A 13,136-nucleotide genomic window follows, 5' to 3' on the forward strand; every position below is an offset into this window, starting at 1 on the left:
TGAAGGAATGAATCAGCGAAAATAAAATCTAGCGATAATACCATTAATTAATTCCAGCTAAAATAAAGTACCGGTATTCTACATTATTCAGGTAGTTTTAAATTCTCTGTGAAATGACTTTTCAATATATATGCATATCTACAGTATTTAAAATAAGCTGGGATTTGAATGTTTATGTAAACAGAATTGAGTAAAAAAGTTTGTAGAAAATCAGCAAAAAATATATTCAAAAAGAAAATAATGAAATATAACATAATATTACCATCAATCAAATATATGTCTCAAAGTTTTGTAATGAACCGAAAACAAATAAAAAGAGAATAAATCTCACAAATGTATTCTTGTCAATTGTAACTGTGTATGATAGCCATACATTGTAACACTATGAATGGAGAGATTGAGAGCAAGTACACAAGTGTCTTGTCAACTATAGTTGGATATCAAATAACTTTGTCAATGGTGACATTGAGAGTGAGTAAACACAGAAATATATACATAGTAATAAGCACAAATAACAAACAATAATTAGCGTGAGAAATGATTTCATGAAAATATCAAAGTCCATACATGGTGACATTATCATAGGTGTTTACACAGTTAGCATTGAAGCTCATATCACAAAATGCATACCTATACACTGACTATACAGAAACCCCAATGCAGCCCATGAAACTTACAAATGTGTAATTTACCAATTATGAAATGTTACTATTGAGGGCAATGACCTTCATACTGATACGAAGACTGGTGTATAAAGTTCTTACCTTTAACAAGATGGACGTGTTTTTCTGTCTCTCTTACTGAGATATCTTGACTGTGACTAGTTCCTGTTACTACATGTTGCTGTTCAGACATGTCCCTATTTATTGGCTCCTTTGTTGACCTATGACATTCATATGCAAATTAGGCAGATTGTTATTTACTGCATGGAGTTCAGTGAATCCAGTTACTGGATGTGATCCAAAACTTGCATTGACTCAATCTAATATCAAAATAGCACATGCATATGAAGAAAGCTGACACAGGATAATGTTTGGTATCATTCATTCATAGACTTTTGTACCAAGGTATTTTTTAATGACTACTTTTGACAATTTTTGTGACAGTCCATGACATGATATATACTGTAAATCACTTATCCTTTAAAGAGACACATTTTATTAAATTTTGAAAAAAATCAAAATCGTGAATTTTTCTAGCTGTAAAAATAACTTTTTGAGTCCTAAGACATGAAGTGAAGGTTACTTTGACTTAACAAATACCATAGAATACTGAAATCATGAAAATTTCTATCAAAAAAAAATAAATAGTTTACAGTGACCTTTAAACAACAAAATAAGTTATCCACAATTTAAATCATAACACTTATATAACAAATCTTATCCAACATGTGTAACATATGGAAGTAAAATATAACTTGATTCTTTGACATGAATACATGATGGTGAATACAAATAGAAACCTAGCACTAGAAATCCTATTACAGTGGATGACATACAATACTTCACTTGTACTTGTATGCAACTATTTTAGTACACCAATAAGAATTTTAGAACTACCAGGTTATACGTGTGGTAAGAATTAGGACAGATTGGTTTCACATTTTCAAATTTAAAATCACAACCATCTTATGCTATAAAAATTAACATATTAAGTATGCTTGGAAATTTGTTCTAAAATTTGCTATCATAAATTAGTAACCACTTCAGATGTTATTTAATGTAGTCCATGAAACTAAATGCTTAAATGGTTAAAATTTTGGATATTATTTGAAATATTTTTCTTATAAAAACATGTAACAAGTAAATTTTGCAGCTTAGCCTGATAAATAATTATAAATCATTTCTGACATTAATTTGCATCATACATCCTCCATTTTGTGAATACTCAAAAATAACATTTACACAATTTTATACTGAACAGTGCAGATAAAGGTAGAATCAATTTAACAATCAAAGAAAGCTTAGAAAGAACTCCCGTGTGCTGAGAGTTTTGGAGACACATTAAAAATTAATTCAAAATTACTTATACTTGAGATATTGATGGAATAGCTGAAAACTAATTATGCAAATAAGGTAACTAATATGAACAGATTTAGGTGTAAAACTAATAAGGTCTGCACAATGTACCAAGTTTCATTGGAATATGATTAGAACCAAAAAAAATATTAATTATTATGCTAATTAGAGAATTAATATGAACAGATTTTAACCCAAAATTAATCAGGCTGTCTATTGTCCTAGACCATTTATGTACCAAGTTTTATTCAAATGTGATGATCAATACTTGAGATATTAGTATTAATTAATTATGTTAATTAGGTGATTAAGAAGCATAAATATTTACCAAAAACTAATATGGTGCATAGTCTTAGGTTCATTGAAATGTGATGGGTACTCTTTTAAAAGTTTCGTTGAAATCCAATGAGTGGTTTTTAGACATCAGTGCAACAGCCATAGAACAGCAAAAAATTAACTAATTATGCAAATTAGGTAATTAATAGGCAAAATTTTTTATCTCAAAATTAATCAGGTCTCTGCATAGTCCTAGAATATCTATGTCGCAAGTCTCATTGAAATGTGATGATTAGTACTTGAGATATCAGGTGAAAAGCTGAAAATTAACTAATTATGCTAATAAGGTGATTAATATGCACAAATATTTACCAAAAAACTAATTAGGTCTCTGCACAGTCCTCAAGTAACTATGTACCAAGTTTCATTGAAACGTGATCATTACTACTCGAAATATCAAAAGCTGAAAGTTAATTAATTGTGCAAATTAGGTAATTAATATGTACTGATATTACCCTAAAAACCATCAGGTCTGTGCAGTGTCATAGGACACCTATGTACCAAGTTTTATTGAAATATTATGATTAGTACTTGAGATATCAGTGGAAAAGCCGAAAATTGATTAATCATTATGTAAATTAGGTAACAGATTTTTACCCAAAACTAATAAAATCTGTGCATTAGTTCAAAGCATCCATGTGCCAAGTTTCATTGAAATCCAATGAGTGGTTCTTCAAAAATCAGTGGAAAAGTCATAGAACAGCTTAAAATCAGTTAATTATCATGCAAATTAGGTAATTAATATTCATAGATTTTTACCCAAAACTAATCAAATCTGCGCACTAGTTCAGAGCATCCATGTGCCAAATTTCATCAAAATCCAATGAGTGGTTCTTCAGATATCAGTGGAACAGTCTTGGAACAGCTAAAAATCAGCTAATTATCATGCAAATTAGGTAATTAATATTCATAGATTTTTACCAAAACCTAATCAACTCTGCGCATTATCCCAGAGCATCTATGTACCAAATTTCATCAAAATTTGATTAGTGGTTCTTGAGATAACGATGGAACAAAAAAAGTGACATACATACATACATACATACATACAGACAGGGTAACTGCAAAGCCTCCCTTTTGTGCTTTGCACACGGGAGTCAAAAATTAGCATCAATGAAATCAGGTCAATTGAAAATCATATGTCGATATTCCCTAGGTTAAAGTTTATCATTTTTCTCTTTTGTCATGCAGGTGAAAATCTAACAAACAGTCCTAGGCTGAGAGAAGTCTGCCTGTAATACCTATATGTATATGTAAAATATCAAAGCAATCTGACTTGTGGTTTTTAACAAGAAGTTGAAATTATCCCTTTTTACCAAAAATGGCAAAAATATTCATCAAAATTAGAGAATTGAAGATATCACCCCGAAAAAAACAAACGTGAGAGGGGTCTACCTAAGGTACCTACCAGTATAAGTATGTACATGTAGGTGAATAACTTTTTTTATTGATTTCGTATCCTTATTGGGATCTTAAAAATAATACAATAAAGAATGTTGTTTAAATAAGCAACAGCAAGCTAAAAAAGTAACAAACTAAGGAAAACAATTAGAAAATTAAATGAATCAATATAATCAATATGTATAGTATCAAAGTCAATAGTGGAGCTATTGAGATAAAGTGCATAGGTATAATCATAATTAGGTCAATTTGCATAATATTTTCCTTGACGTGTGGTCTTATAGAATGTTAGAAGGATTAAAGGGGGTATGACACAGTAAGCATTGATCCATAAATGCAGCTCAAAGGTGTCACATGTCTAATTGCACATGGCTTCCATAAGAACTATAATTGTCCTATTGTTAAGAATTCTTTAAAGCTCCGTTATGACGAAACAAACAGTGCTTACTCTGTTGTACAAGTGAAATGGTTTACTTGCAACATTCTTGGTCTCAAAAAAATCAACATACTTGACTGAAATTCTGCCCACAATTGAATATTTGACATGTGAGTCACTTTAGATTCTATTTGGCCATTACATGTTTGAAACACAGTCCTGTAGAACTGTGTTTAAAAGTATCAAAAAAGGCTAGAAGTTGAAAAACATAACAAAGACAAAACTAATTCTAAAGTCAATTTGATATTATTATAGTTTTACAAACACAGATCAAATCAGTGTGTTCTACCCATTGTTCTGATAAGCAAGATGTATAATATGAATTATACTGAATCAAACCATTAAATTCTAGAATAAACCTCTTTAAACTTCGTATAACCCTAAAAACTCAACTTTAACCTCGGTGAATTCTGCCATACATTAAGCACCCTAAAAACTGAACTTTAACCTCGGTGAATTCTGCCATACAATATGCACCCTACAAACTCAACTTTAACTTCGGTGAATTCTGCCATACATTATGCACCCTACAAACTCAACTTTAACCTCAGTGAATTCTGCCGTACATTATGCACCCTACAAACTCAACTTTAACCTCGGTGAATTCTGCCATACATTATGCACCCTACAAACTCAACTTTAACCTCAGTGAATTCTGCCATACAATATGCACCCTACAAACTCAACTTTAACCTCGGTGAATTCTGCCATACATTATGCACCCTACAAACTCAACTTTAACCTCGGTGAATTCTGCCATACATTATGCACCCTACAAACTCAACTTTAACCTCGATGAATTCTGCCATACAATATGCACCCTACAAACTCAACTTTAACCTCGGTGAATTCTGCCATACATTATGCACCCTACAAACTCAACTTTAACCTCGGTGAATTCTGCCATACATTATGCACCCTACAAACTCAACTTTAACCTCAGTGAATTCTGCCATACATTATGCACCCTACAAACTCAACTTTAACCTCGGTGAATTCTGCCATACATTATGCACCCTACAAACTCAACTTTAACCTCGGTGAATTCTGCCATACAATATGCCAAAAATATCATTGCCAAAAAATGTAACATAAAAAAGACAAAACACAGAAAAAACATTAAGAAAAGTAAAGTAAAATGCACTGACTCAAACTGTATGAAAATGAAGAAACAACTAGAAACTCTTGCCAAGCACATACAACAGAGACCTTACGATGAAAACTTGAGAAAAGTATATCATGAAGAAAGAAAACTATTCAGAAAATATGTCAAAACACTTCAAAAGGAAAGATGGCAAATGATGAAACAAAAATTAGACAACCTAGATAATGAAGAAAATACAGTGAAATTTTGGGAGGTAATAAGACAATACACAAAGAGAAAACAAGACAGCATTGTGTCTGAAATACCATACAATGATTGGATAAACCATTTCCAGAATATCAGTCAAAATACTAGTACTTCAGAAAAGAGACAATCAGAAATACAGAAACTATTAAGGCAATTAGAAAATATGAATTTCCTAAATAATATGTTGAACGCTGAAATATCACTTGAAGAAATCAATGAAGCTTTGAAAAAGATAAAAACAAGAAAATCAGTTGGAATTGATGGCATCCCATCTGAAATGCTAAAGCATAGTCATCCATTAATAGCAGAAGCATTACAAAAGATTTTTAATGTCATTTTACAAAGGGGAGAATATCCAGATTGTTGGAACACAAATATAATCACACCAGTACATAAAAAGGAAGACAAATATGATCCGGCCAATTACAGAGGCATATCAACAAGTAACACAATTGGAAAATTATTTGCAATAATTTTAAATAAACGTATAACACAACATCTTGAAACCAGCAACATAATCCATAAAAACCAAGCCGGCTTTAGACGCAATCACAGAACAACTGATCATATACTGACATTACATACACTGATCAAAAAATACCAATCAAAAAACAAAAAGCTTTACACTTGCTTTATAGACTTAAAAAAATGTTTTGATAAAGTTTGGAGAGAGCGACTATTCATAAAATTATTACAAAACAACATATGTGGTGGTGCATATCGAGTCCTAAAACATATGTATATGAATATGCAATTCAAAATTAAATTAGATGACAAAGTGACCGAGAGCTTTAAAATGCAAGAAGGTGTCAAACAAGGGTGTCCATTAAGCCCAACATTATTTAACATTTTTATAAACGACTTGGTAGCCAACATTGATAACTGTACAATGACTAGTCCAAACCTAAATAGTCAAAACATCTCTTCAATTCTATTCGCTGATGATATTGTTCTAACAGCTATTAACAAAGAAGACTTACAAAGGTCAATAGACACACTTTATGAATATACAAAACAATGGGGTTTACAGTTGAATATGAGAAAAACAAAAATTATGATTTTCACAAAAAATGGTCATAAATCAAAAAATACAGAATTCTCATATGGGCTAAACACGATTGAAAAAACAAACCAATTCACATATCTAGGGGTAACATTTAATACAAATGGGGCAATGAACATGACCATGGAAAGATTGGTAGATAAAGCAAAAAAAGCTGATGCAGCAATCAAACCAGTATTAACATCAAACAAGTTAAACATGCTTTTACAATTGAAATTATTTGAGGGCATCCAGACACCAATTTTAACTTATGCTGCAGAAATTTGGGGAATCAATAGCAGACCAGAGTACCAGAGTACTGGGACAAAACGTGTACAGAAAAACACCATTTAATGTTCTGTAGACGATTATTAAATGTTAATAACAGAACAAGTAACATTGGTAGTAGAATGGAAATTGGACGACTACCATTACTAGCAAAAATACAACTGAATGCAATCATATACTACCAAAATATTATTAAGAATGGCCCAATCAGTCTAGTATATGATGCAATAAAAGATCAACAACAAAACAAATATAATGACACATGGTTAATGAATCTGCATAAAATAAAACAGCTGTATGATATTAAGAATTTAGAAACAGTTAAAAAAGACCAGTTTAAACAAAAAGTGAATGAATATTACAATTATAAATGGAACCAAGATAATCAAAGACCAGATTCAAAACTAAGAAGAAAAATATAAATACTGAACCATACATTAAAATCCTTGATAATAAAGAAAACATTGGTCTATTAGCAAAATTGAGACTAAGTGCCCATAAACTAAACATCGAGATGGGAAGGCACAAAAGACCAAAAATAAAAACAGAAGACAGAAAATGTACTAAATGCAACCTACTTGAGGATGAAATTCATTACATCACAAAATGTGAACTTTACACAGATGAAAGAGAGTTGTTATATTCACATTTTTCAAAGAAAATTAACAATTTTCAACACTGTACAAACAAAGAAAAATTCATTTATATATTGAATACAAACAACAAATATTTACTAACAGAGCTTATCAAATTTATAAAAACAGCATATACCATTAGAGAAAACCACCTAATGGGTCATTAATATTTTTTTTTTTTTACATTATTTCATGTAACTGTATTGTAGTAGATTTTAGATATCTAACTTGTTATGTTTATTTTAACACCTTCATTGCATTTCATAAACCAAAATAGATATGTAATTCATTCTAGAAGGTTGTAATAAAGAATTATCTTATCTTATCTTATCAATATGCACCCTACAAACTCAACTTTAACCTCGGTGAATTCTGCCATACATTATGCACCCTACAAACTCAACTTTAACCTCGGTGAATTCTGCCATACATTATGCACCCTACAAACTCAACTTTAACCTCGGTGAATTCTGCCATACAATATGCACCCTACAAACTCAACTTTAACCTCAGTGAATTCTGCCATACATTATGCACCCTACAAACTCAACTTTAACCTCAGTGAATTCTGCCATACATTATGCACCCTACAAACTCAAAAGCATTCGATAATGCCAGTCAGCCATTTTGAATTTGATTTGAAAAACAAAATGATATGCATCATGGTCTTATTATTAGAGATTTTCTAATTTTTAGTTCTTTTCTTATGTTGAATTTCAGTGTTTTAGTGTGTCTTGTTTTATTTGTCTTTGTAATCTTTTTTTATCTTACTTATCTTATGGTTAAGTTGCGTTTAGTTGTTATTATTATTATTATATAATGTTTAATATTTATCTAAAATCTGTCCCTACACGGCTAAGATCCGGTTTCAGAATTACAGAAATGCTCGTAAATATATGTGACAAATGAACATGCATAATTATGCTTTTCAAGATGTATATATGAAATTTGAATATCATCAAACCAGGCATGTCTGAGATTCAGATCAAGATGCACAGAAAGACGCACAGATACATACAGGTCAAAACATTGTACGAACAGGGACAATAAACTCTGCTATACGTTCTGAACCATACAAAGCCAACTTTAACCCAGGTGGCATCTGCCATATACAACAAGCACCCCATAAACATAATATAAACTTTGCTATACATTCTGAACTCTATAAGCTAGCTTTCAGATAATATATAGGTTGTTCAGAGATTGTCTGAATCACAGACCAATTTTTAACCAATTTTGTTTTACCTTTGTTGCTACCTTAAATATAATTTATCATGATATATGTACAGTGAATTGACAATAAGGATTGGCATAACGCCAGCCATGAATAAATAGATTGTGTGCTTGCCTGGGAGAGCTATGTCAAGAATTTGGATATCCTGCAGTTAAGTGACTATGAATCTTGAACACAAATTTATGACTTTTGTGAATATATAAATATCAGTTGAATGAGAGACATTTAAAAAAAACCACTTCATTCTATAAGTGATTATACACAGTATATTATTATGAAAGTGTTCAAAAACGATTTAAAGTATAAGGAAATAAAAATGAAAAAAGAAAGAAAAAGAGCACACACAAACTATTGTGAAAACTACATTACAAACAAGCCATGGCACAGTCCCCGTTAGTTATAGAACTTAAGATATATAGTTTTGTTTATAGAAATATAGCTGGAATACAACCATGTCAGGAATTTAATTATGATGATTGTTTAACATTAAAGTGATTGACATTTGTATCTGATCGTCAAACAAGTACTTGTCCATATTGAAAGATATTGCTCTGGAACAGCATTAATTAAAACAAAATCAGCCATTTTGAATATATGTATATAATTTTATCTATAACTTGATGTATAACGAATATATAAAATTTAAACATAATCAGTCAAAGCATATGAGATATGCTCATATCAGAGATATGGCTTTAGAAGCCCAATCATTAAAACAAAATGAAAATAATTGAAAGTATAACTTACTGGTTAGAAGTATGGCTTGGGATAACTAAATGGGTGTGTCTAGGTGTTCCCAAAGGTGTATTTGAAGGGGAGTGGTGAGGGCTTTGTCTTGGTGTATGCGTTGGAGTCTGGCGACTTCTAACAGTTAATGATACAATTCCTTTCTTGATTTGCTGTGAACATAAAATATTTAGAATATTGTTAACCTAAAACAAAGGCAAGTTTGATCTATATTTCATGACTGTAGATCCATAGTGCCATGCATAGCCTAACCGTGACCCCACAGACAGAAGGTTATTAACACTATAAACATTGTCCTTATTTACAAATACTTGACAAGAGATAACAATACTTCCATTTGAGACAATGAAAACATCAAACAATAGCATTACAATAACCTTGAATTTTGCACAGTCATTATTTTTGTATTTTTTAAACTATTCAAAATGTTAGAGGACAATTCCAGGCTTGGTAGAAAGTTTAACTGCTACTCATGCCATACTTTGGTACATTCAGACCTGAGAAGAATTATTTTTTTTCATTACAAAATAAAACTTATTATTATAAATATATTAACAAGCAGGGTGTACTTCATGAAAGCTGACAGCATAATAATGATGGCATCTGATTTCAGCTTATTTTATTTGAAATAAGTATTATAGTTTGTATAGTTGAACTAAATAAAACAAACAATTTCATTAAAATACTGACATGCTTTATATCCCAAGCAAAGTTTTTAAATACAGGTAAAAAAAAACTGAAATCAAGTATATGAAAGCTATCACCTCTACCATGGGAGAATCCTGTAATTAAGATTCATATTTTTTCTACTCAGCTTTTAATATCTCTTACCATATTGTACCCCCTGATGGCATAATAGTGTAATAAATATATGGGTATGTACTGTATACATTAATGACCAGAGTTACATTTGATATGGGTATGTACTGTATACATTAATGACCGAAGTTACATTTGATATGGGTATGTACTATATATACATTAATGACCAGAGTTACATTTGATATGGGTATGTACTGTATACATTAATGACCAGAGTTGCATTTGATATGGGTATGTACTATATACATTAATGACCAGAGTTACATTTGACATGGGTATGTACTATATACATTAATGGCTAGAGGTACATTTGATATGGGTATGTACTATATACATTAATGGGCAGAGTTACATTTGATATGGGTATGTACTGTATACATTAATGGGCGGAGTTACATTTGATATGGGTATGTACTGTATACATTAATGGGAAGAGTTACATTTGATATGGGTATGTACTATATACATTAATGACCAGAGGTACATTTGATATGGGTATGTACTGTATACATTAATGGCCAGAGGTACATTTGATATGGGTATGTACTATATACATTAATGACCAGAGTTACATTTGATATGGGTATGTACTGTATACATTAATGGCCAGAGGTACATTTGATATGGGTATGTACTGTATACATTAATGGCCAGAGTTACATTTGATATGGGTATGTACTGTATACATTAATGGCCAGAGGTACATTTGATATGAGTATGTACTATATACATTAATGACCAGAGTTACATTTGATATGGGTATGTACTATATATACATTAATGGCCAGAGGTACATTTGATATGGGTATGTACTGTATACATTAATGGCCAGAGGTACATTTGATATGGGTATGTACTGTATACATTAATGGCCAGAGGTACATTTGATATGAGTATGTACTATATACATTAATGACCAGAGTTACATTTGATATGGGTATGTACTGTATACATTAATGACCAGAGTTACATTTGATATGGGTATGTACTGTATACATTAATGACCGAAGTTACATTTGATATGGGTATGTACTATATATACATTAATGACCAGAGTTACATTTGATATGGGTATGTACTGTATACATTAATGACCAGAGTTGCATTTGATATGGGTATGTACTATATACATTAATGACCAGAGTTACATTTGACATGGGTATGTACTATATACATTAATGGCTAGAGGTACATTTGATATGGGTATGTACTATATACATTAATGGGCAGAGTTACATTTGATATGGGTATGTACTGTATACATTAATGGGCGGAGTTACATTTGATATGGGTATGTACTGTATACATTAATGGGAAGAGTTACATTTGATATGGGTATGTACTATATACATTAATGACCAGAGGTACATTTGATATGGGTATGTACTGTATACATTAATGGCCAGAGGTACATTTGATATGGGTATGTACTATATACATTAATGACCAGAGTTACATTTGATATGGGTATGTACTGTATACATTAATGGCCAGAGGTACATTTGATATGGGTATGTACTGTATACATTAATGGCCAGAGTTACATTTGATATGGGTATGTACTGTATACATTAATGGCCAGAGGTACATTTGATATGAGTATGTACTATATACATTAATGACCAGAGTTACATTTGATATGGGTATGTACTATATATACATTAATGGCCAGAGGTACATTTGATATGGGTATGTACTGTATACATTAATGGCCAGAGGTACATTTGATATGGGTATGTACTGTATACATTAATGGCCAGAGGTACATTTGATATGAGTATGTACTATATACATTAATGACCAGAGTTACATTTGATATGGGTATGTACTGTATACATTAATGACCAGAGTTACATTTGATATGGGTATGTACTGTATACATTAATGGGCAGAGGTACATTTGATATGGGTATGTACTGTATACATTAATGGCCAGAGTTACATTTGATATGGGTATGTACTGTATACATTAATGGGCAGAGGTACATTTGATATGGGTATGTACTGTATACATTAATGACCAGAGTTACATTTGATATGGGTATGTACTGTATACATTAATGACCAGAGTTACATTTGATATGGGTATGTACTGTATACATTAATGGCCAGAGGTACATTTGATATGGGTATGTACTGTATACATTAATGGCCAGAGGTACATTTGATATGGGTATGTACTATATACATTAATGGCCAGAGGTACATTTGATATGGGTATGTACTATATACATTAATGACCAGAGGTACATTTGATATGGGTATGTACTGTATACATTAATGGCCAGAGGTACATTTGATATGAGTATGTACTATATACATTAATGACCAGAGTTACATTTGATATGGGTATGTACTGTATACATTAATGGCCAGAGGTACATTTGATATGGGTATGTACTATATACATTAATGGCCAGAGGTACATTTGATATGGGTATGTACTATATACATTAATGGCCAGAGTTACATTTGATATGGGTATGTACTGTATACATTAATGGCCAGTTACATTTGATATGGGTATGTACTATATACATTAATGGGCAGAGTTACATTTGATATGGGCATGTACTGTATACATTAATGACCAAAGTTACATTTGATATGGGTATGTACTATATACATTAATGGGCAGAGTTACATTTGATATGGGTATGTACTGTATACATTAATGGCCAGAGTTACATTTGATATGGGTATGTACTATATACATTAATGGGCAGAGTTACATTTGATATGGGTATGTACTGTATACATTAATGACTAGAGTTACATTTGATATGGATATGTACTGTATACATTAATGGCCAGAGGTACATTTGA

The 13,136-nt window shown here is 31.3% G+C and overlaps 1 protein-coding gene across 1 annotated transcript in view; it reads right to left on the minus strand.

The window, feature by feature from the left end:
* Positions 1-13,136, minus strand: part of LOC144357988 (pro-interleukin-16-like) — a 30,110-nt gene that overhangs the window by 6,998 nt on the left and 9,976 nt on the right. The window contains exons 4-5 of the mRNA XM_085507407.1: positions 9,489-9,640; positions 765-883 (exon numbers count right to left, since the gene is read on the minus strand). Coding sequence (XP_085363533.1) covers positions 765-883; positions 9,489-9,640 — 271 coding nt within the window. The remainder of the gene's footprint in view (positions 1-764; positions 884-9,488; positions 9,641-13,136) is intronic.

This window comes from Saccoglossus kowalevskii, chromosome 13 (genome assembly GCF_978046115.1).
Source record: "Saccoglossus kowalevskii chromosome 13, keSacKowa6.1, whole genome shotgun sequence".
NCBI lineage: Eukaryota > Metazoa > Hemichordata > Enteropneusta > Harrimaniidae > Saccoglossus > Saccoglossus kowalevskii.